The 23,846-nt window shown below is 48.1% G+C and overlaps 10 protein-coding genes across 10 annotated transcripts; 5 read left to right on the forward strand and 5 right to left on the reverse strand.

Annotated features, from left to right (window-relative positions):
* Window positions 1-655: 655 nt before the first annotated feature.
* AKAW2_80748S (uncharacterized protein) lies at window positions 656-1,096 on the forward strand (the record flags this gene model as incomplete). The annotated part of the gene is made up of 1 exon (XM_041681803.1): window positions 656-1,096. One exon carries the CDS (start codon window positions 656-658, stop codon window positions 1,094-1,096), a length of 441 nt encoding a protein of 146 aa, XP_041548709.1.
* Window positions 1,097-1,824: 728 nt separating this feature from the next.
* Window positions 1,825-3,087, reverse strand: AKAW2_80749A (acyltransferase family protein; the record flags this gene model as incomplete). The annotated part of the gene is made up of 1 exon (XM_041681804.1): window positions 1,825-3,087. The coding sequence occupies one exon, from the start codon at window positions 3,085-3,087 to the stop codon at window positions 1,825-1,827; it is 1,263 nt and encodes a 420-aa protein (XP_041548710.1).
* Window positions 3,088-3,786: 699 nt separating this feature from the next.
* Window positions 3,787-5,436, reverse strand: AKAW2_80750A (glycosyltransferase family 2 protein; the record flags this gene model as incomplete). The annotated part of the gene is made up of 6 exons (XM_041681805.1): window positions 3,787-4,057; window positions 4,113-4,297; window positions 4,369-4,599; window positions 4,656-5,023; window positions 5,096-5,221; window positions 5,280-5,436. The coding sequence occupies 6 exons, from the start codon at window positions 5,434-5,436 to the stop codon at window positions 3,787-3,789; spliced, it is 1,338 nt and encodes a 445-aa protein (XP_041548711.1).
* Window positions 5,437-8,192: 2,756 nt separating this feature from the next.
* On the reverse strand, window positions 8,193-8,637 carry AKAW2_80751A (uncharacterized protein; the record flags this gene model as incomplete). The annotated part of the gene is made up of 2 exons (XM_041681806.1): window positions 8,193-8,519; window positions 8,578-8,637. 2 exons carry the CDS (start codon window positions 8,635-8,637, stop codon window positions 8,193-8,195), a joined length of 387 nt encoding a protein of 128 aa, XP_041548712.1.
* A 2,773-nt stretch (window positions 8,638-11,410) lies between these two features.
* Window positions 11,411-12,181, forward strand: AKAW2_80752S (FMN-binding negative transcriptional regulator; the record flags this gene model as incomplete). The annotated part of the gene is made up of 1 exon (XM_041681807.1): window positions 11,411-12,181. The coding sequence occupies one exon, from the start codon at window positions 11,411-11,413 to the stop codon at window positions 12,179-12,181; it is 771 nt and encodes a 256-aa protein (XP_041548713.1).
* Window positions 12,182-13,094: 913 nt separating this feature from the next.
* AKAW2_80753A (cytochrome P450) lies at window positions 13,095-14,651 on the reverse strand (the record flags this gene model as incomplete). Its single annotated transcript, XM_041681808.1, has 1 exon — window positions 13,095-14,651. One exon carries the CDS (start codon window positions 14,649-14,651, stop codon window positions 13,095-13,097), a length of 1,557 nt encoding a protein of 518 aa, XP_041548714.1.
* Window positions 14,652-15,244: 593 nt separating this feature from the next.
* On the forward strand, window positions 15,245-16,058 carry AKAW2_80754S (SGNH/GDSL hydrolase family protein; the record flags this gene model as incomplete). The annotated part of the gene is made up of 4 exons (XM_041681809.1): window positions 15,245-15,383; window positions 15,439-15,478; window positions 15,537-15,564; window positions 15,660-16,058. The coding sequence occupies 4 exons, from the start codon at window positions 15,245-15,247 to the stop codon at window positions 16,056-16,058; spliced, it is 606 nt and encodes a 201-aa protein (XP_041548715.1).
* A 737-nt stretch (window positions 16,059-16,795) lies between these two features.
* Window positions 16,796-18,412, forward strand: ITR2_3 (myo-inositol transporter; the record flags this gene model as incomplete). Its single annotated transcript, XM_041681810.1, has 2 exons — window positions 16,796-17,690; window positions 17,748-18,412. The coding sequence occupies 2 exons, from the start codon at window positions 16,796-16,798 to the stop codon at window positions 18,410-18,412; spliced, it is 1,560 nt and encodes a 519-aa protein (XP_041548716.1).
* A 1,261-nt stretch (window positions 18,413-19,673) lies between these two features.
* AKAW2_80756S (uncharacterized protein) lies at window positions 19,674-21,018 on the forward strand (the record flags this gene model as incomplete). The annotated part of the gene is made up of 3 exons (XM_041681812.1): window positions 19,674-19,706; window positions 19,758-20,067; window positions 20,150-21,018. The coding sequence occupies 3 exons, from the start codon at window positions 19,674-19,676 to the stop codon at window positions 21,016-21,018; spliced, it is 1,212 nt and encodes a 403-aa protein (XP_041548717.1).
* A 1,243-nt stretch (window positions 21,019-22,261) lies between these two features.
* Window positions 22,262-23,773, reverse strand: AKAW2_80757A (prolyl hydroxylase family protein; the record flags this gene model as incomplete). Its single annotated transcript, XM_041681813.1, has 2 exons — window positions 22,262-23,433; window positions 23,488-23,773. The coding sequence occupies 2 exons, from the start codon at window positions 23,771-23,773 to the stop codon at window positions 22,262-22,264; spliced, it is 1,458 nt and encodes a 485-aa protein (XP_041548718.1).
* Window positions 23,774-23,846: the final 73 nt, after the last annotated feature.

Raw genomic sequence — 23,846 nt, forward strand, 5'->3', positions numbered from 1 at the left:
TTTCTACGATTTTTGAGCGTTGAGTAGCCGCAGGAGCGACTGCTACTATGGAGATGAATACTCTCACCGGGTTTTCGGCTTTGACCTAATGAATTCATGGCTGTGTCTCAGAAGTCTCGTGTAATTGGCTTTTGGGTAAGTTGGCCCCCAAGTCATCAGATTTAAGGGTCACAGCCTCGAGCCCATCTATGGTTGCCCTGCGTTGTGGAATAACCTGTGTAATCCTTCTTCGCACACTCTCCACTACGCTGGAACAAGCTTCAGCCACTAAAGCGCAGAAGTCATTTATGGCTTTTCTAAGTGGCCCGTAGGGCCTAAGATCAACCCACTGTACCCGCTTTCTCTAGACTTTTGGCCCCTTTTGGCCCCTTTGGCCCCCAACATCCTCGCTAAGCATTGCCGATACCCCAAACAAACCGGGGCAATAAGCCATCCTCCAGCAGCACTCTAGATCGGTGGGACCATCGAATTCATGTGGTATGATGCTCGGTTCGAAGGAGGGAGAATGAAGAGACGTCTATAAATCGCGACACAGCCTCTCTGTGTGGCCCTCAAGATCCGTTCTCCCCAGTCATCCAAGAGACTGTTTCATTCTAAGCCAAACTACTACGACTTCCCTCACTTGTCCAAACCTACAAGAGATACAACCGCAACAATGAAGACAACCCAGCTCATCCCATCCCTCCTCCTTTCCCTCGTCCCCACCCTCACCCTCGCCGATGGTGTTCCCTCGGGCGCCAAGCTCTGCGTAGGCCAAGGTGCCGGCAGCTGCCAGTTCGCTGCATACCAGCTCCAACCTACCGACACGTGCGAAGACCTTCAGAAGAACGCCGCCTATATCTACGACCACGAATGCAACCTCATCGGCCACACGGAGAACTTCGCGGAAGGAGACGCCATTGACTCGCAGCTGCCGTATACTGTCGATGTCAAGAACATTGTCGGCGGTCCCTCGTGTGCGATCAAGTACGAGATTGCCTACAGTGATGGGTTGTACGGATATGGAATGCCCTCTGGTGGTGTTTGGGGCAGCTGTTCTGTGAGTGGCCACCAGTGCAACTGGTACCGGGTGGCGTTTGATTGCCCTGGATTTTAGAGGGATTTGGATTTGATCTCGTGGGGTGAGACAGCGCCAGCGTGCCTAGTCTGGACTGTTCAAGTTCTCTGTTTAGTTTGTATATATTGTTGAGGAAATACCAGTTGTTGTGGGAGCTACTGCTGATACCAGCGTCGGCTAGAGTAATCATCCATCAATAACCAACGGAAGATGCTACAATGGACAGATTTCTTTCCGGAATGACACCTCCAACCAGCGACTCTATGATGTCTCATTTCTTTTTATATGATTGATGCTCTTTCATGGTGCCAGTAAAACTATCACATGACCTTGAGATAGGGAAGTGTTGCTGTGTTACCGCTCATGCAATACGTCCTTCTCTTTATTCCAACATCACCTTCATCGACTTCTACTCTCACAATGAGGGAGCCAGTAGCTCTTCCCTTCCAGAGCCCCCACTTTTCTTCCACTCCTCTACCTACAATAGCCGAACTCCACGCTTCACCAATGTTCTGTTGGAGGCAATGGGCTCTAAGGTTGGTGAAGTGTGCTTGTATGTTTAAAATGAGAGGAACAATTTCTAGAGCACGCGGCAAAGAAGAAAACAAAGAAAGACGAAAGATTTATCAGATATGCAAAGGCACTTCACTTGGTTTGGAATCATCAAATATCGGGTTTAATTATCATACTGGACGCGACAGATCGGTTCGGTGTCAAACAGCCGTCTTTACACATTTAAATACTTCATTCATAAATCTCTGTGACCTCTAATCCCGATGCCCCTTCTGATTTATCCACGACTCAATCGACTTCGAAAGTCGTTCGATCCGCGGTTCTAAAACCCGAACATACAAATCCGCCATTGCAATAACTGCCGGTCCTAGCACCATCCAAGTCAAAGCAAACACCACAACTAGAGCACGCATATTCTCATCTTCCTCATGAGGAGCAGGCCAGGCGCGTCGCTGGGTCAACCACCATATGCGGCTTCGCAATGCCCAGCCCCACATCTGATACACTGAGATGTGGATCAAGTACATGGGAAAGGATATTCGGCCCAGATACTGAGGAACGCGGGTAGTAAGCACGCGCTGCAAACGAGGACTCTCCATCACCACGGAAAAGAAGCACACGGCGCCGATACTGAGCCAATTCTTTCGGACTTCTGTCCACGCACCGTACTGCGACCAATGGCGTGTTTGTAACTTTGAGAGGATGCGGTAATCTGGCGGATAGTCGTCTTCTGAGGATAGACACATGAGATATAGTGCAACAGCGGAACGAAGTATGTAGGAGGCTGTCCAGCGGGTTATTATGGGTTGTTGTCTGGCGAAAGTCCGGAGCTCGGCCAGAGTGAGTCCGGAGATGAAGCAGAGGATATACCATTGCCCATACCAGAGCAGATAGGCGAGCATGAAGCTTAGACAGATGATTCGTGCTCGAGGTCGCCACATGGATTGCATGAATATTGTGAAATATATGATATAAGATCCGTGTAGCTCGAGCGGCATCGTCCATAGATGATTGTTGATTTGAATATTCCACTGGAGTTGGATGATATTCAACATGTCCATGATATGCTCGAAGAGGTAGCACACATGGCTCCAAGGAGACTTCCAGGGCGTTATACGACCTGAGACCTTTTTCTGGACCCAGTCCTCGTACATGCCTAGGTAGAAGAACAACTGGGTGCAGCTGGCTATAAGTAATAGTGGCAGGTAGAGACGGAGCGGCCGGCGTAAGATGGAAGATCGAAGACGGTCAACAAGCTTGTTTGGCTGGTTGTCTCTAAATTGGAGAAGTCGACTGGAGATGGCATAGCCCGATATTACCATGAAGAGAGGAACCATGGCGTCCATGGCCCAGAGGAGACGGATCGGGGGTAGCTGGATCAATCTTCGGTTCTCATCAGCTGGTTCGGCCCAAAATGTCCGGAAGGGCATTTTTATCTCTCCACAAAAGAAATGGTTGACGGTCACTATACTGGCAGCGATGCCTCGCAGACCATCTATCCATTGTATGCGGTCCATTGTATAGAGTGTAGTGATATTATCATGGTCTGGGACTTCGGTCGTAACGTATGCCCAAATATCGGACGATCAACCATGGTTACAGGCTTAAGTATAGTTTTCGGATCTCAAACACCGGGCAAATCAGTCCAAGTAGGAAACAGCAGTGGCTTGAAATGAAGCTATAGCATGATGCATTTACTTGGCGTTCTGCTGAGGCACTCGGTCACTTTCGGATGCCTCTTAGGACTCACCGCTTTTTGCTCATATCATCATACTAAAAATATAATTGATAAGTCCGTTAACCCCACACTAGTGTGGCTCCAGTCATGCAGGTCACTCACTGCTGAAACAATTAATCGTCCCGATCGATACATATGACGCCACCTACTCATCATAGTCTTACTTCTAGTCTATTCCAAACTCTATCTTGCTCTAAATTTTCAAAAGACGCAGTATATGCCGCCCTATTGAAGTCTATATAAGTAACTCATCATTCAGGAGTCGACACCAGACCCACACATCAGGGGACATCATCTTCACAGCAAACAATCAATAACATGATCATCACAACATACCCACCAGCTATGTGTCACCTACTTCTCTCCGGTTCCACAGCCGCGTAGATGGTATACAAGTCCGTATAGTACCGGAAGACCCAGTGTCGAGCACCTGTAGCTCTCGATCCAATGCTTCCGGCACTTTCACGCCATATGCCAGCTAAGTTTTATTGATCACGGCGAATCCCTTTGCTGGGGACATCATGGTCGAAAAAAGAGCCATAATATGCACGATATGCACTACTGGCCACAGAAGCAGTGTCGTGACAACATGATAGAGCATGGATGTCCACGGCAACCCTATCACACTGAAATCTTGCAGCAAGCAAGCCGACACAATAGCGTGAATGCCTGCTGCATCGTTGAACATGATAAATTCTCGGTACCAGGTCGGGACAGCAATCCTCTGTCCAAAAACACCAATTAAAGGGCTGAATGTTGGTCAGACTTCGTAAATGCCGATATCTTAATGGTAGTGAGACTTACAAGATCAGACTTCCTATCCCACCAAAAGCCCCTGCAAGCAGAGCAGCGCGCACAAGGAACCTATCAAATGATCCTATTCCGGTAAACCAGCGTCTTCTTTGCTTCCAGAGGTCTGTGAATGTACAGGGTGGCTGTTCACGCACTATGGCATGAAGCCAGTCAAATTTGAAGCCTTGCGCTGCGGCCTGGAAAGGCAATGGTGCTCTTAGTAGATGTTCTCGATGACTTGTCCTGAATAGGTGAATAGCCAACTTACATGGTACGCAAACCAGTAGTCTTCACACACATTTTCCGTATCCCAGGTAACTTTATTCTCAACCGCTCCATTGATCAAGATCCATGACCCATGGACCCAACCTAGGAAGGGGCGGCGAAATAGCCGCACGGGCAGTTGAAACCGGCCATAGTCCTCAGTCACTCGCATTACCTCTGCTGCAGATGTAAACGCCTTGTCCCAATGGCCGGTTGAGGTATAATAGATGGTGCCCTGGAAACACGGTTAGGGGAAATCCACCATGTCTTGATAGAAAAAGAGTTCCATACCATGCCATAGTCTGCCGTACCCTTCTCAATGAAGTCCAGTGACGTGCGCATAACACGTTCATCTATTTCCGATTCCTCATCTAGATGCAATATCCAATCTTCTTTGGTGAAGTTGTATTTCTGGCGAAAGAACTCTAACGCCCTGGCCTTGAACTTAGCCCTCTTTGGAGAGAACGCCCCTGGTACTTCATCAATTGTAATGTATGATGGCAGCTCTCTTCGAAAGTGTTCATTATCGGCACTGTCAAGGACGACATGGAACCGAACTGATGGGTGGCTTCGCTGGGTCAGAACATCCCAGCAGCGAGTCGAATTCAATACTGTTTGCACATTCGTTCCCTTCGTCACAAGACAGACATGCAGTGTGCCTAGACGTCGTATCTTAGGGCGGTTGGCATACTTGTTTGATCTGATGGGTAGGCACAGGCCGAGAGTATTACCAAATGGCGGCATCTGTAAGAGAAGGATGGCTCCATATAGGACCAAATGCTTGATTGCTGAACTGTTCCAGCCATCGTCGGACACCTTGACCCAGTAGCCGATAGCATTGACGAATTCTCTGTAAGCTGCGTAAATATGTCAGCAAGGCACTCGTCAATCTAGTGATGGGGAACATATGCTTACAGTAAAACACGAGAGCAAGAGTAATTGGGAAGACGATGTAATTGTACTCGAGAATAGCATATACGCGGTTAGAATGTCTCCATTGTGGGCTGAGTGCTTTCTTGATATCGCTGACAACCGCCATCTTGGATATAATAACAGAGGTGCCCCAGATCATAAATCCTTCGCGTTCATTCAAAACAATACCGGGCTCGTAATGACATTAAATAGTTACAAGTCCGGGTAAGTATCGTCGAAATTCTGACTTTGATCTGATACATAAAATGTGACAGATCTTGTCGAGATACTTCGTGCGTCTGAACTCGTCTAATCCACTGCATATCGTTGAATTAGCGCATTGGGTACACAAGATCTGCTGCAGCAACACATCTGCAGCTAGAGCCATTGTATAACTAGTCGCCTTCTTCACGCTTTAGCAATGAATAAGCGTGTCCTCATTTCCTGCACCCTTTTGCTTACTATTGAACCATAATTCAGATGGAGGCTTTTGTTGATTGTAAAACGGTTATCAAATACTATTTGAACCAGGCGTGGCAATTATTTTCCAGCAATCATAAGAAAGAACCATACTAAGCACATTGGAGTATGGACATACACAACGCGGGGAAACCTCCGGAGCAGGATTTCAAGCTTACTCATGTAGCAAGTATTGAAGAAAAGCAAGACATGCCAACAATTTCAGCACGAGCGAGCAGAGAGAAAGTCCTGACTTTGACTCTGCTGCTGCATATCAGTCCGGCAGTCATGACGCTAGCTCTGGTGCTCTCCTTGACCACTGCCCGTGTTCTCAGAGGTAAGTCATCCTTTTCCATGGGAATGCATTTCCCACAAAGACCGGTGGGGTTGTGAACTATAATGGTCAGTCTGTTCACAAGGCGGAATATGGAGACATCAAGTCTCCGAGATACAACAACAGTATTCACTGAGAGCTAGACGTAAAACTCAAACTTAAATATCAAGGCTCCTCTTTCCTTGGTATCGTGCGACATCGGAATCTCTAGGTGTGTCTTCGCGCGGCTGTGCATTCAGGATAGCTCGGTCCGAAATTTCGACACGATCAGCTGGGCATTGTACTGAATACGTACATGCATGAGCTGACATTGATCAAAAATTATAACGTAACTCCCGGTCGCATCGGCCACCCGCCCGCGCCGGCCACCCAGTACACCGCCCTAGAATCATTGTACTACTAACTCACTGCTTTTGATAGAAAGAGTGGTTGCATGTAGGAACGTGTTGGGCTTTCTAGGGCGGTGTACTGGGTGGCCGGCGCGGGCGGGTGGCCGATGCGACCGGGAGTTATGTTAACAGGAAGATGAACAAACAGATTGAGGAATGAATTAATAATATGTAAAAAAAAGAAAAGGGCAGAAAACATACAACAGAAGGGATTCACTGGTGGTCACCCACCCACCTACCAACCTCCCGGCGTGTGGCTTACATGCAGTCAGTAGTCAGGTGGCTGCATCTAAAGAATATAAGCTGGTGCGCAATCTTAATGCTCGTGTGACTAGCGCCAGTATACTATAGACAGGTGCAATTCTGTATGAGCACTTACATTTCTAGTATAATATTTCTTTTATAGTACTACAAGATCTATCTGGCAAGAAATCTGTATAACTCTATTAGCCTTTCACCCCTTCTTATAAAATAGTCTAATATTTTGGCATATACACTTCGCTACCGTCCATAATAGGCAGCAAGAATATCTGCGTCTGCCAATAACAAGACATAGAGCCTCTATTGACTAAAACTGTTTTTGTTAAATACACGTGATTTCAGCCTGGTTATTGACAGACTACTTTAGTCTTAACAATCTCCATTTGAGAGATGAGAGATTAGCCGGTGAAAAGGTTACTTCTACTTACAGAAAACTGCACTATGAGGATAGCATCATTACTTAAGAATACTGATTATTATAATATAGACTTGTCTCTGAATTCTAGAAGTACAGCACTGAGCACTATACTGAATAACCAAACACTAGACTGCAGAGCTTCATATCACTGGATTCACTAGTCTTCCACAGACACTTCCTCTCGCCAGGTTCTTCTGCAGCTGTTTTTAACAGCGAAATATAACTAGAGAATAAGCACATATAATAAGTAACTGCAGGGGATTTATTCCATAACAGGAATCCAGAAATATAGGAAATGGAGGGTAACTTATCGCAAAAGTCTATCAAGATATATGAGTATGATAAATACCTGATAATTCTAAAAGCAGCTGACCTGTTATTGTGTAGAACTCTGAGTGCCGACCTGCACCGCGAGGGACACTTATGCTCTCTGTTGACCAAGCCAGCAAATAGTGGTATCTTCTAGTATAAAGAATGCATCACTTGGCATCAATCGCTTTTCTCATCAGGACCCAATTAGTAATTCCCTCGGTAGCAGTCGTAACCTGGAGTGTCGCCACGGCAATTGCCAGATTCCACCAAAATCGCTCTCCCACAACCGCTCCATGCTCTATTAGCACCTGCGCAGGATTGACAGCTTCTTCGACTTTACTTATCAAACCGTGAATAGGTTACATAATAGTAAGTTTAACACTCCAGGGACCTGCTCCCCACCATTTATATACTTTTTGGAGGCGAGCAGCCTGATTCTGTATCCTCTGAGGATCTCGGTGGTCTCAAAATGTCCACTGTCGAAAGCGCAAGTTAAGTATCCTTGTTCCACTGTTTACATCTACAAAAGGCCCACTCAGAGCGAGTTCCGAACCCGCGATTGCAGATCCAATGTTTTAAACGCGTGCAATCTCCATGTCGTCACAAAACGAACGTCACCTATCCTTAAGCTTGCGAAATATGCTGCTCAGTGTCCAAGGACAAGCATATATTACTCACATCCGTTCTGGCCGCCTCTTGCCGATCCAACCTATTGCCTCTTTGAAGTAAAGAGGGTGCCTGTATTAGTCATGGACCACTGCGTGTGGGCTGACACGCCGAATGTGATGCCCGTAGAAGTAGAAAACGTAAGGAACGAAAGCCATGACGGCGCTGATCGCCCCGAGAATGCTCAGTGTATAGTGAACTCCAATGCTGGAATAAATAGGGCCCCCTGCCACAGTAATTCCACCTGATGCAAGGTATCGAGGCATGACAAGCATGGCAAAGGCAGATGCAGCACCCTTCTCGTATGCGTCAATCACATATAGATGAGCACTGATGAAGACGGTTGTGATGCCAAAACCGAAAACCGCGGACGCGATAATTGAGCTCCAGACGCTAATATGGCGCTAGGGAATTGAGCTATCAGTCAAGTATTTAACAGCTTAACTCGTTCTTAGCACTTACATAGGTGGTCCAGGCCATCCAAAATAGACTGATTGGGATAGCCGGCGCGCCACCAAGCATCGCGTACCACAATCGAGTCTCAGGGTGGATTCGAGATATTCTTTCCTGCTGCTTCCTGGAAACATACCAGACGAATGGGACTTGTAAAGTCACCATGGCCGACCCGATAAACATTGCAATCCAAGTAACATTGTTCAGGCCCTGGGAAAAGTGATAGATGTCCTCAAAGATGAATCTGTATCCTTCCAAGAATAGGAAGAGAATGATATAAATCACGATAAGATATAGAGACGTAAGAATAATGATGGGCTCAGTCATTATCCAGATAAAAGGTCGAGTAATTGCAATCTTTAGCCGTTGCCAGAGAGTAATTTCGCGTATTTCCATTGGCCCTCTCCAGCACTCCTGGCCAGAATACTTTCTGAGTGCTGATGCTTTCCAGGTTAAGAGGAGGTCCTGATGTGTTTCCTGTTGCAGAAATATCATAACAGTCAACATCAGTCCTCCGAAGATTAGCATGATCCATTCCAGCCAGCGCCATCCTAATGTCATGGGGATATAACTTCCGATAACCTGACCAATCATAGGACCATTGAATGCGGGAATCGTATATATAATAAATCCGTATGTTTTTTGCAGCGGGTCCCAAATATCTGCGACCGTTCCCCCTACACATGTAAGGGGCGTGGCAGCAAATAATCCCGCAAGAAAGCGAAAGATGAGATGACTCTGGATATTCGGGGCGAGTCCGGCCGCCATAATCCAAATAAGGAAGACCACCATGGTCACCATATATATCATGTTCCGGCCGAATGTCTCCGAAAAGGGCCCAGAAATGAAAGATCCAATTCCAAAGCCAATCATGAACAGACCTGCTCGCGCTCAGTATAAACCATGCAAGGCTTTGAAGATGGGGGATGTCTATTTGGACCAAGAAGACCCACCAGTTGTCAAAGATCCAACCACTGTAGAGACCCCAAAATATTCACTGTATTGAGATACGTCAGCTGAATCGATAGCGGAAGCGGCGGTGCACGATAGCCCGATCAAGGACACTAAAGCCGTCATCGCAGACTTCCGCCATGGGCTGTAGTTACGTGGGTTCAAATGGGAATCATAGTCCTCCCACTGTGCAACGCGGATTTCTTCTGAGGGCACTCCTGTCGGATTTTCTGGTGGGATATCATGATCTATCATCACGGCGCCGGTCAGCAGCGATCTCTTCCATATGAGTGCCGTGCTTAAAAGAGATGAACTTACACAGCGGCTGGCTGCGAATTGAACCATTTCCTTGGCTTTCGGACGAACCCAATGCAGCAGCGTCTTCTTTGGAAGTTCCATCAATGTGGAGTTTAACCGCTTGGTGAATTCTTCTGTATTGCAGATAGGCCTGCATAATGAGCGTGATATTGGCGGGCGGCGTCTGCTGGGGGCTGTAGAGACGATGCTGCGAAGTCAACTTAGAGTATGTGGTAGAATAAAGAAGCGGACATAGTTGCCTGTGTCTTCAATGGAGATGAATATAAGATCCTGGATAATTGGGGGCCTCTGCTCCAGGCTTTGGACAGCAATTGATACGAGCCAATTGGAAGATGGTCCGGTAACCGAGTCGGCCGGAACTGCATTTGATTGGATTTCGCTCCTTCCTCCCGAACTACAGCATTTTGCGTTCAAGTACCCAAGTCCAACTTGCCCATGCGCAAATCGCCACTTTCCGGTGTAATTCAGCGTCCGAAATTAAGATCGGTCCGCTGCCACCATGGTGGCATTCCGTGCTATCTAAGACTCTGATGCACTCCTAGTACCCAACTAACGGGTTTTCCCCTACATAACTACATACTTCCTACACTGCGGCCACGGCAAATCTAGTAGTGTGTCCTCCGAAAGTCCGCTAGAAAGTCTCCCGTGGAAAATGAAATGCCAGCTGCACATGGGGTGCGACTATCAACGTCACTGAACCTGACAGCGTAGTAGCGGTCTCGGCAACGGTGTTCATGCCTACTCTGGATGTTCTTTCGGAAAATGGTCTCCCCCCGCCAGCCAAGTTATTCCGGAGATATCAGTTTTTACCTGGGACAGCAGACAATAGTCTTCCCATCTGGCATCGATGATTTTCTACAGTTAGTCTAACTGCTAACTATTTTTGTCTCATCTCCACATACTGCCTACTCTAATGCGGAAGTTTTATGGTATCATTGGCGAGTGCCCACAAACACAAACGGGGGAAGAAGGTAATCGCCGAATATTGTGAGCCTATCGGACTATAAGTGCAGCCCAAGTACATCCGGTCTAACGGTCATTCTGTCCCTGCCGCTGGGTTGCTTGTTGTAATAGCGTGCGTCACATAGGCACAAATATGTCCTTTGTGTACAGAACTCCGCCCAAGTTCACTTCAACAAAAAGATCTCTTCATCCCTCGCTTGGAGTCTTCGGTGTAGAACTGCTCTTAATTATATTCAGGTTTCTTTTCCCAATTCGTTTCCGTGGTTTCGTCCCCAGCCTCATCCAAAACCAAATGAGGGTTCACACGTTCGTTCGGCGAGCCAGAAGTTCAGGCTATTCCCTATCCGGATTCTCTTTCACAAAGATGTCGCTCCAGATGGCCTCCGGGTAGCTTCGGAGCGCTGTCAGATGCCGGTAGCAAACACCGAACCGGGCATGTTAAAATCCCCGCCCCTTCCCAGGCCACGCTTCGCATTTAACTTTCCATACACCTCACACCATATATTTTTGCCCACCCTCCCGTTTTCCCCAGACTGTCTAATCAACCATACTCAGTGACACGAATAGCCTATTCTTGTGTCGACCATCTTGTCAATCCCACCTTCTCCCCATGTATCTCCGAGCGATCCACGCCGAATCCCACATTCCCACCCTCCGTCAGTTTATTAGGGATAACCCTCTCGGAACCCTTACCACTGCAATCGCGTCCACGGAGTATCCGCTTCTGCAAGCAAGCCATATCCCATGGGTTCTCGATGTGGCAGATAATTCAAGCGAGTGCGAACTCGGTGTTCTGCGAGGGCATATCGCCCGGCAGAACCCTCAAGCGAAAGCCTTGATCGAGTCGGCTACTTCTATGATCCCCGAGGGGAAAGAGGGTGGAGTACAGCTTGAAAATGAAGTTCTAGTATTATTCACTGGAACTTTCCATCACTATGTGACGCCAAAATTCTACACGGACACGAAGCCCGCGACAGGCAAAGTGGTGCCGACGTGGAACTATTCTGCCGTGCAAGCATACGGAAAAGCAACAGTATACTTTGATCGTGGTGTCGAATCTACGGAGTATCTATCTCGCCAGATTAGCGATCTCTCCCAGCATGCCGAATCCTCGCTCATGGGATATACTGGAGGCGACGAGAAGCCAAGTCCCTGGAAAGTGTCCGACGCCCCCGCCCGTTACATCGAAATTATGCAGAAGAATATCATCGGCATTAGGGTTGACATCACCCGCCTTGGTGGGAAGTTTAAGATGAGCCAGGAAATGGGCGAGAAGGATCGCGAGGGAGTCATTGAAGGATTCCGGAGCCTAGGAACGGAGGCTGGTACGGAGATTGCCAACATAGTGGCCGAGAGACAGGACTTTATGAAAGCCAAATAGGGAAATCATTTGTCTTCAGGTGTACTGAGATTGAAATCTTGTTTCTACTGCTGCTCCGTTAAGAATTTTATATTTCTTGACTTGTCAGCCTGGAAACCTCGCTACAGCAGGCCCTGCAGCATGGTATGTGTGCTGCTTACGCAGCAGCCCCATGGAATAATCGGTCCGGGGTACGTGCCGCCAACATCTCCACAGCCATACGCTGGTACCCGCACAGACGAGTTTATACCCAGACCCTCTCTTACTATGGCCTCACTTCACATGTCTCTATTTGGCAAGAACTTGGTCCAGATATATTTAGGACCCGTAACTAACACGGAAATGAACGGAGTTGACTAGAATATTCTCGTTTCGTATTGTTACGGACACCCGTCCTCTCCCACATTCCAGATCACCCACCCTCACCTTTTCTCTTGCTCTACTCCGTGAGAGCTGCGCGCCATGGGACGCCACCTTGAGCCCTGGAAGTATACGCTTATCCACGACATGTTACGCCGAATAATTTACTAATTCACAGGGCGGTTATGAGAAGATCAGGGTCGTTGAGATTGCGCCGCCTTCTGTCGTGACGGATCTCCACCGCGAACGGGACGATCACCATGAAAGCACAAGAAAAAGAATGTGCTTTCTGTGGAGGAGAATATGGAGATTGTTTCGGTCAGGCTCGAGCGCGGCGACGAAATGATTGCTCCGGGTATGAGTGAGGATATTGCAAAAAAAATGGCAGGCGGAGTTTGGGTCTTTAAACCATACTTTGTCTGGGAGTCCTTAGGTCCACCCCCATGATCCAACCCTTGTTAATGTGCATATTACTTGAAAGATGATGTAGGCTCGGAAACATGACCCAGCACCTAGTGCAGTGAGATAATTGAGCTGCATTCTTCGTGGTTGAGCTACAACGGATACATGACATCTATACTAACTCTCTCCTCCATACTTTGAGAGGCAACGGTCCTGGCAGTAGATTCGTAACTTCAACCCGATCCTGTTCCCACTGCGCATGCGGCAGAGCAAAATCATATCGATGCACAACAGTCGCAAGCATAACGCTTTGCTCCAGATATGTGAGATTCCGTCCAATACACGCTCTTGCACCACTACTGAAAGGCACAAAAGACGATTGCAGCTGTCGACTCTCCTCCCCAAGCCAGCGCTCAGGCACGAAGGCTTCGGGGTCTGCAAAGATGCGCTCGTCATGGTGTGCAACAAACGATGACATTGAAACCGATGTGCTGCCGGGGACAAAGGTTCCCAATATCGTAGCCCCTTCCGGTGGGGTGCGCCGCGGCAGATTGTATGAGAAAGGGGGAGTAATGCGAAGGCTTTCATCCAGACATGCTCGCAGATATGGGAGGCTTTTCACTTTCTCGTACGGTGCTACCGCGGTGTCTGGATCGAGGACAGCGTCCACTTCTTCCCGGAGGTTAGTCAGACATCTCGGTGTTCGCAGCAGCCAGAATAGCACATTGTTCAATGCAATGGCTGTGGTCGCAGAGCCAGCGTCCAACAAGACTGCTACCTCGGACGCAATCTCCCCCCATTCGAGGTTCCGAGGGTTTCCATCCTTATCATCCATCAGGTACTGGAAAAAGTCATCCAACTTCTCGCCTTGAGTCGTGCGAGCCATGCGTTTGGTCGCTTGGTAGTTCACGAAATCGCCCCATCCTTGGCTCAGCTTCCACAGCTTCCGGTGGGACGGTAGGATCCGTGTCGTGTACTTGCTGTTGAACCCATACCACTTATCCGCATAGGCGATTCGGGTGTGTGCTATCTTGGATGCGTGCAAACATTCCCGGAATGGCACTTGATATTGAACCCCATCCACCGTCTGAGCAGTCACAAGGTCACTTCCAGCTCGAAGTAACCCCAGTTTCTCCGACAGGGCAATATCAAGAATTGCATCAATCGTAAAGAAGTTTGACCACGCGCGGAAGTCGAATGTCGTATCTCTCGGATCAGGTTGCTGAGCTGTTTTGGACAACGGCTCCGTGCAATGCTTGTCACAGGCTTCAACAAAATGCATCACTTTCTCCGCCACTCTAAATTCCCACTGCTGCACGTTTTTCATTGCAAACGCCCCAGACAGCATCTTTCGTTTCCGCGTATGGTCCTGCTTATCAATGACGTTTCCCAGGTTGAAGTGCGTATCAGCTTCGGTTTGGTAGAACACGTCTTTGACGCATTTGGTGCCGTGGCCGTAGATGTCTTTGAGGGCATCTGGTTCCCCGTAAGAAAGCGAATTTGGACCAATGCGGATGACAGGGTATTTCTTATGCATCTCGCTGAGGGACTTCGATCGGATCCCTCCCCGCCAGGTCACTAGACACCAGCCAAGGTTGGAGATGCCGCAGAGGAGGTTGTAGTTCGGGTATCTTCGTAGGCCTTTTGCATCGCGGAAGTAGTCCCAGATAAGCTTGAGCAAGTACAGGGAGAGAATGAACGCTCCGGTAAGAAGCTCTAGAGTGTACATTTTTGGGGATAAAAGGGTGTGATTTGAGTCAAAGCTGTTTAGCACAGTCGATGGTGACCAAGGAAATATGCACTTAGTTTTATCTATCTCTTAAGGCTTCGAACAAACCGATAGTGGCTATAAGTATTTCCTGGTCACAAGAGCATACTGGCACGTCGCATGGCGTCTCGTTAGGATGAAAACACCTTCCAAATCCATGAACCTGCTACTCCATCCGTCTGGCAGGTTAATCAGAGACGGTTGTCTGAACTCGGAACCATTTCCCGCTGTCTATTAGCGAACGTGGTTTGTACAGAAAGCAATCCATCTTCCCTATAATAAGACTAGACATTCTTCAAAGTCCAGAAAAGTTACTCTCCTTGGAAGAAATAGACCTGTCGCTTAGAGGTCATCGCGGATCTACATATTAAGGTTTAGCCAAGACTTGCCAAAACTGGACATTACCTTCCCGAGTATCTATAGCATCACATCAACATTATGGACCGCGAAGTACAAGGTTAAAAGGCACTGTAGGGATTCAATATTTGGTATTTGACAAAGACTCTTTTTTATCCAGTTTTAGTTTCACTTACGACATACCAAAACGCACTACAATGACCGAACACGTTTCCCCTACTGAGGACCAGGCCTTGCACCAGCCGTATGGTCAATTCATTCTGTTTGGAGATTCTCTGACGGAGATGTCGTCTAGCCAGGACTACGGGTTTGGGTTTCACGCAGCACTACAGCATGGTATGCATTCAACCTCTCCATTAAACATGTATACTACCAGCTAACACTCAAATAGACTATAGTCGTCGTCTAGATGTGATTAACCGCGGGTTTTCGTACGTATATGCAGGGGATCATTTCGTTAAAGAATGCAATAACTTACTCGCCCTATAGTGGTTACAACACCTCACACGCCCTTAAGGTCTTACCGAGATTCTTTCCTTTTCAAACAGCATCTGTCAAAATAATGGTATTGTTTATCTCCTGCATGACAAATATCATAACTAATTGAAGCAGACAATCTTTTTCGGTTGCAACGATGCGTGTCTCCCTGGAAACTACCAGCACATTCCCCTAGACATTTACCGCGAGAATTTGAGAGAAATCATTCAACACCCTGTTGTAAAGGCCCAAAACCCCAGAATCCTTATCCTCACCCCACCTCCGGTCAACGAGTACCAACTGGAGGCCTTTGACGCTTCCGAAGGCGTACCTCACCCTAGCAGAACCGCAAACCAGACGAGAAAATATGCGGGTGCTGCCAGCGATGTTGCGTTGTCGTTGGGGGTTCCTATTGCCGATCTCTGGACGGCATTCATGGAAGCTGTCGAATGGAGAGAAGGAGATCCTCTTATAGGCTCCAGAGAAGTTCCTAATCACGAGTCGTTCCAGCAATATTTCACTGATGGTACATGATTCCCTCTAACTTCACTCCCAGGTCCATATCCAACCGATACTAACGCGCAATAGGGCTTCATTTGACTGCGAAGGGATATCGACTTGTCTATCGGGTTGTGAGGGATACTATTAAACAGAACGGGCCGGGATCTTCCTATGGTTTTTCCGGACTGGCGTGTAGCCCCGATGAATAATGTATGACTCGTTAGTCAAGTTAGACAGGACAGCAAGGGGTAGTGGACAATTAGAGCAATGATCTCCTAAAATCCCCTAAAACCATTTTTGGTCTAGACTTATTCTGGAGCTTTCTCAAGTATTCCATCCCGTGATAAAGGATGCGTAAGTGAAGATGGATACTACCCCCTCACTGTTGTTACAGAAAGAGAAAGATTATCTTCTGTGTCTCATCTGATGTGCACGAGCCTATTCTCCCCATATCCCACTCGCACTATTATGAAAGCAGCTGGAAAAGCTACTAAGGAGGGAAAGGTAAGGATTTCCGACTGCGTTACCTATATATGGCAAGTCCCGGCCGTGTTGTCTGGATATGGCAATATATTAGGCTTCCAATCCTGCCCTGGAAGCTCCTTGGCTCGCTAGTCTAAAAAGAGGCTAACAGTATCGACCCCGGACTCCCATATAATAGAAGCCAGTACTGATTATTCACAAAATCTCGCTGTAAATCCCCTGGTATACCATCTTTCAATAAATACTTTGTCTTAAGTTACATGAGCCTAACACCAACACAACAAGAGATGAATTTGTTGAAGAAAACCGAAGAGCATGAGTTGCCCAACAGCGATCATACCGAAGTGGCAGCAAAAGATCCAGCTACAGAGGTAGACGATATCGAGAAAACCGATGCCGGCGCCTTTGTCTGGCTAGTTGCATCGACTGCTTCCATTGGAGGCATGTTATTCGGCTATGACACCGGCATCATCTCAGCTGTCCTCGTGTATTTGCACGACGACCTAGGTCATTTTCTATCCCCTAGCGAAAAGGAAATGGTTACATCCCTGTGTTCAGCTGGCTCGTTTGTCGGCGCCATAATCGCCGGCCTGACGGCCGACAAATACGGTCGAAAAGGGGCCATGTATATCGCATGTGTTCTCTTTACTGTCGGTGCCATTCTCCAAGCTTCTGCATACTCTATCCCTCAAATGGTGGTGGGTCGTTTTATTGTGGGCTTTGGTGTCGGGTCCGCAGCTATGGTTGTCCCTGCGTATATCGCCGAGATTGCACCCACCAAGTATCGTGGTCGGATGACTGGCCTCAACAATGTCAGCATCACTGGTGGCCAGGTTATAAGTTATGCTCTAGGGGCTGCGTTTGCACCGGTTCCCTCCGGATGGCGATATATGGTCGGCCTGGGTGCAGTCCCCAGCTTATTGTTCGGGGCTCTTCTGCCGTTCTGTCCAGAATCCCCCCGTCAACTGGTCTATCATGGCAAACATGAGCAAGCCGCGGGGGTACTACAGCGAATCTTTCACAATGCTTCTCCCGAGCAAGTCTCCGCTAAAATCCGGTTAATCGATGAGACGGTGCAGCAGTCTCGGCTTTTGGACCAGAGTCATCGCCGGCGGGCTATAGTGAAGCAACTGCATACGAATGCGGCATATTTCAGGGCTCTAGTGTGTGCATGTGGCTTGAGTATGTATCCTCTTCTTGACATTATGTGGTTCCGGGTGTTCTAATCTCAAATAAAAGTGGTTATCGGACAGATGTCTGGGTTCAACGTGCTGATGTACTACTCCGGCACCCTATTTTCACTGGTCGGCTTCTCCAACCCCGTAGCCGTGAGCCTGGTCGTCTCCGTCACGAACTTCGTCATGACATGTGTCAATATGGCCGTAGTGGACCCTTTTGGCCGTCGCCGACTGTTGGTATCTACCGTCTGGGGGATGGGTGTGGGCCTCCTGGCGGTCGCTGTCGCTTTCCTATATCTCCCTATTGACCTGGAAACACTGGAAATGCAGGAGAAAGAGGTGACCACACCAGCAATAGTGGTTCTTGTGTTCATCATCTGGTTTGTAATTTTCTACGGGGTGTCAATTGGGAATACCGCCTGGATGAGCACCGACTTCTTTCCGATGGAAGTGCGCGCAATTGGGTCCATGTATATGACCTGTTGCTGCTGGGGGTCCAACCTGATCGTCTCCTCCACCTTTCTCTCCATGATGAAAGGCATCACTCCCTCGGGGGCTTTCGGGTTTTATGCGGCTATTTGTCTTATCGGCTGGGTGTTGATCATACTTTTCTATCCGGAAATGTCTGGTCTTACTCTGGAGGAGGCGCAGGAGGTTTTCCGCCACGGATTTGGAGTCAAGTACGCCTCTGCATTGCGAAAGGCCAGGCGTAATGGCAGCTGTTAGTTCATTAGAGAAGATCACCTTTGTCTCATACACAATTTTGAAAATCAGAATTTACCGTGTAGGATTCGCATGCAACCCCGCAATCCAGTTGGTAGGATTGCATAGCGGAATAGATTACCCCACAGAGAACTGAGTTGATATGCGGGGGCTTTGCGGGGACGCCCGCTCGGCAAACCCAGCAAGGAAACTGTCGGCGACAGATGCGATACTTCGGGGGATTTCTGGGATTTGTGCTTCTAAGAGAAACTGCCTCTTTAGGCCGACTTGCCCTACACAGTCCTCGCATTCTTCCCTGTTCTGTCCCTGCGCCAGAGCCCATTGAGCAACGGTACACGCAGAAATGACAGTGCGAGCAAAGCCCAAGCTGCCTCCATGGTAAGCATACTCCAAGACAGGGAATAATTTGTTCGTCAAACTTACTCCTTGAATCCACAGCAAAAATTGTCGACGTAAGTGAATGCGTCTTCTCGTGGCCCCAAAATTGCGAAAGATCTTATACTAATCGAAAAGCTCTTTTAGGACAGCATAAACAATGTATGTAAAGTGACCATTTCATTGGAGCAATTGACCTGTTCTATATTGTCTTGTGTCTGGTAAGGCATATAATACTAATGTGTAGGCAATTGTTCGATAGGTGACCGTAACCAGCCAAGCTGTCTTCGTTGTCAGAGAACCGGACAAGTCTGTATAAGGGACAGATACAGAGTCCGGTTCTGCTACAAGTCTCAAGAGAAATATTCTCTGGACTTTCCGATAGACCAGAAATGGCTTTCAGCTACACAAGCCGGTATGATCCATGGCTCCTTTCCGACTTTCATCCTAAATGCATATTGTGAATGTCACTGAATGATGTACTTATCTGTATCTATAAACAGGGGCCCCTGAATTTATAGACGAATCAGAATATATCTCGAGACATTATGTTCAGGAGACCCCTCAGAGAAACCCACTATCAATCTCTTCGGAGAGAACACTCGTGGACACCACGATAGATTTGCAATCACTCCTTGGTCCTCCCAGTCCCGGTGTAGCAAATATCACCGAAGACGAATTGACATTCTCCTACCATCAATCTCACTGTACTATCTCTCCCTCGAGTGATAGGTATTTGATTCTCCGTTGAGACTAAAATAATCTTTTACTTGTTTCTATACATCTGTGTGCGCTGACTGTTTCTCGATGTTACAGTGAAGAGAACCGACACTTGCACTCACTAACAAACCCTCCCCAACCCCAATTTGACCCACTTGAAGCCTGTCTGATGCATTATTTTGTTAATCAATTGGCTCCCTGGGTAATCTCCCGGTCTCTGTGCTTCCCTTCTTTGGTGCTTACACACATACAGCTCGACCTCTACGATACTGAGAGCTACTTCGCAACGATTGTTCCACAGCGGGCGCGGACATGCCCTCCTCTCCTAAATGCAATTTTCACTACCTCTGCCAAACACCTGAGTCGTGTGAAAATGTATCATGCTCGTGGACAATCCAAATACGACGGAAAAATAATCGCCAACTTGACAGCTGAGACAGCCATCCACTACCATAACCATTGTATTGAGCATTTGATTTCGTTGCCGGAGAGCCTACCGGAGATAGAGAAAGAAAATCTACTTGCTGCGGCAATTATTCTTCGTTTCTACGAGGAGGTGGACGGTAAGTATAAGGCTGTATTTGCTGAACAGGCCCGGCCTTCTTCTGTTAGTGACTGAATGTCTCTTATTTACTCGTCATACAGCTCCATCCATAGCAGAGGACATGGAAAATGCAGTCAGTGGCATCCAGGTTTTTCTCAATATTCACACCATGTCAACTTCTCCAGATAGTGGGAACCTCCATGCCGCATATTGGGTAATACTACGTCAGGAGGCACTTACTGCCTTTGCAAAACAACGCCCCTTTCGGATTCCGCTGGGTCCGTGTTTGTCTTATCGGTCTTTTGAGCCCGCAGATGACTTTGTATGGACTAACAGGCTTGTGATTCACCTTGCCGATGTGCTGCAGTTCTGCTTTGGGGTGAATGAGAAGCTCTCAACTGCGGCCCAGCAAAGACTATCACCTCAGAAAACCACATCGGAATCAAGCACTGCCAACACGGATATGTCACTTTCTGAGCGTCTTGCTCGCTATGACAAGCTAGTCGCTTTTGGTACATACTGGGAAGAGCACAAGCCTCCTTCGTTCGTGCCGATCTACGCTCGAGACCCAGACTGTTTACGCGGAGAGGTCTTTCCAGAAATTTGGTTCCTTGGAAGCTGCCATGCGGTTGGAATCCAACATTTGGAACTCGCGAGGATCCTACTCACTGTCTATAACCCGAAAGTTGTGCGCTTGGGATTAAACCGGCAAGCAACATTGCTTTCGATTGATCACGAAGTCAAAACGATAGTATTGAGACTCTGCGGCATAGCTACCACACATCGAAGTGTGGTTCCTGCACTTCTTACAGCATGTATAGCAATTGCCATGTGTGGGGATCGCTTCACAGACCACTCACAGCAAGAGGCTCTTCTGAGTATTTTAGTCGAGCTCGAAGAAGAGCATGCATGGCCGACAAAAGCTACACAGATACAGCTGAAAGATGTCTGGGGATGGAAGGATGGGTGAGGATAGACTCAGTTTTGTAGTAACGTGCCAGAGGGTGTTCCAGATAGATATCATATTCAAATCGCTCCATGGGCCTGTTTATACATGCGTGGAAGCAAAATTACCAGATACGGTCATCTATCACGTCTGGCTGTTGAGAAATTCATCATGTAGGCCATCGTTCACTTTCTCTCCTCTCACATAGAGTATACCAACCCCATCTCCCCATCATGATTCACTCCTTCATCTAAACCCACTCCTTTTTTCTTATATACAACATCTACATGTCTACCTTTGACGTCATCGTTCAAGGTCCGTGTTCCCCTTTGTCGCATTCAAACCGCAGTCTAGCCCGACAATAATAATGCCCAGGGCGCCAACACCCAACTTTCATTTACTTAGTTAGCTAAGAGAAGGTATATGGTCAGGTAAAAAAAAAAAGGAAGAAGAAAAAAGAGAAAAACATACAACAGAAGGGATTCGCTGGTGGTCACCCACCCAACTACTAACCTCCCGGCGTGTGGCTTAAGTACGGCTGAGCGGACGGGAAGCCCTGTTTTCCACACCCTATGGTCGTATGTACTAGATCTCTTGCTGACTAGGATCATATAGTGCGTTGTTTCTCGCTTAATTGCGAAAAGGGAATGGTTGCATTCCAACCCTCTTCTCTCAATAACGCCAGAACCTATGAGATGCTGTGGCACGTGATTGTTCATATCTACGGAGACAATGACATTACGTCAGCCCGATAGGGTTCTGGCTCATCAATGACTGTTAGATCGATAGTTCTATGTTGTGTTTGTATAGCATTTGTCTTCATAGTGAACTCGATTTGAGGCTTACCGAAGCGTATGCTTTGCTATAGCAGTATTTGAAAGGGCATTAGATTTCGCACTATTCATTAGCAGTTAGTCCAAGAGACTCGGATTCAATCACTGGTGTATAAGTAGCATTGAGATACGGTGGAATATATATAACAGATGCAGCAGGATGAACATGACACTGCTGATGAACTGGTAGCACGACAAAGCTCGGAGCGAGGTAGCACTTATACTAGAGTACAAGCTCTTTTGTTCTAATAACCAGTGTAGCATTACAAAGAGGATTTGTTGTGTCAATGTCTTCAGCATAGTAAATATACAGTACGAACACCCTCCACATCATATATTGAACATGATATAGCTGCAACATATATGAAAAATCACACTCCAATCTGGTATCTACTAATCTGTCTGTATATACGCATATATACTGGTATCTATTTTTACTCCTCGCTAGGCTTAACGTCATACTCCACATCCGTCCGAATGATATACTTCGCTCCCTTCCTCACTCCCGTGCCCTCATGCAATAATGCCCCGTTCGCCTCTCCGTGTGGGAAAATGGCAACGGCTCCCATGACAGGGCGCACGGGGTATGCATTTAGCGTCCCTTCCCTCGCGGCCGGCATGAAAAAAGTTGTCTCACCGCCCTCGAACTCATCATTGAGATAGAGGAGGAAGGTATACATGGAGCTCTGCTTCTTATCCTCCGGCGAGGCATCATACACATATGTATCATCGGGAAGGATACCCGACGGCGGCCAAGCGCCGTCAATGTGACACCGGTACTCGGCACCAGGGACGTATCGGTATACCCGGAAACGACGGTTGATACCGCGAACGAGACGACCGTTGATAGATTGCGGGACGTACTTGGATATACGTGCCCAGAGCATGTCGTGGAATGTGGTGTCAATCACCCAGTAGAAGTTGTGGGCGAGGATGCTCATGTCGCCGTCTTCGCGCATGGGGACGTCGGGCAGGAAGTTCACGGATTCGCCGGCGGCGATAATGGCTTTGCATTCTGACGGGGTGAGAACGTTCAAGGCCAGTCCGAGGCCTGGGACTGCGGGGTGGGGATGGTATGTGATCGATGGGCTAACGGGGTCCAGCGGGACGGCGTTGGGAAGTGTAGTATAGAGAATAGCGGGGTGATGGTTCGGAGGTTTGCGGAGGGGGCCAGGCGTCGTTTCGATAATACGAATGGCAGCGGGGTCTTTCGGAGCTTCGTTCAAGATCGATTTATCGAGGACGGAGGCATATACTTGAAGGGGTGTGGTCTGGGGACGGAGGTCCCAGATGGACTGGAAGGCGATGGGATCGGTAGAGTCGACTGCATTCGATCTGAGGTCGATGGGAGTGCTGACACGTAGGATGGCATCCAAAACGCCGAGGAGTTCCAGGTCCTGAGGGGTGCGCTCAAGGGAGGCCTTCTCGCGGGCTTCGGGTTGGGTGGAGAGGCCGCTGACGACGTCGAGATCTCGTACCCAGCGACACAAGGCTCCGATTTTGGGTTGTTCACCCCGGATTCTCATCTCGGCAAGCAGGATCTTTGCTTCCAGGTATCGCTTGTCGGCCAGGGCGCCGGTGATTCGTGCGGTCAGGTTCGCGCCCTCTACCGAACGATTAATTGCCACTATTGATTAGAGACAGTGTAACAGCAGCATACCGGCATTGTTAACGCCCGTCGTACAGGCTTGACGGAACTCGTAGACCGCCACCCGGAGATCCTTGCATGCTTTCGACTTGGTCAGACTGGGGTACTGAGTCAAGGTCGTGAGCGTCTCAACGGTGATTTCGAGGTCCTCGTCGGGGACGACGGTGCTGAGGTTTTTCGGCTCTCGACTGGCGCCATCGGGAGGGGGAGTGAGGACCGTGGATGCAGCCTTGGGGACCTTTTGCGGGAGATCGGCTTGGGCGTTGCGCTTGCGCTTGGCAGCTTTTGACTTGGCCATCGTTATCTGTGATGGTGATGGCCAGCTGGGGGAACAATGGCTGCTGATAACTGACGGATAACCGGTGGGGATG

Source organism: Aspergillus luchuensis, chromosome 8 (genome assembly GCF_016861625.1).
Source record: "Aspergillus luchuensis IFO 4308 DNA, chromosome 8, nearly complete sequence".
Lineage (NCBI taxonomy): Eukaryota > Fungi > Ascomycota > Eurotiomycetes > Eurotiales > Aspergillaceae > Aspergillus > Aspergillus luchuensis.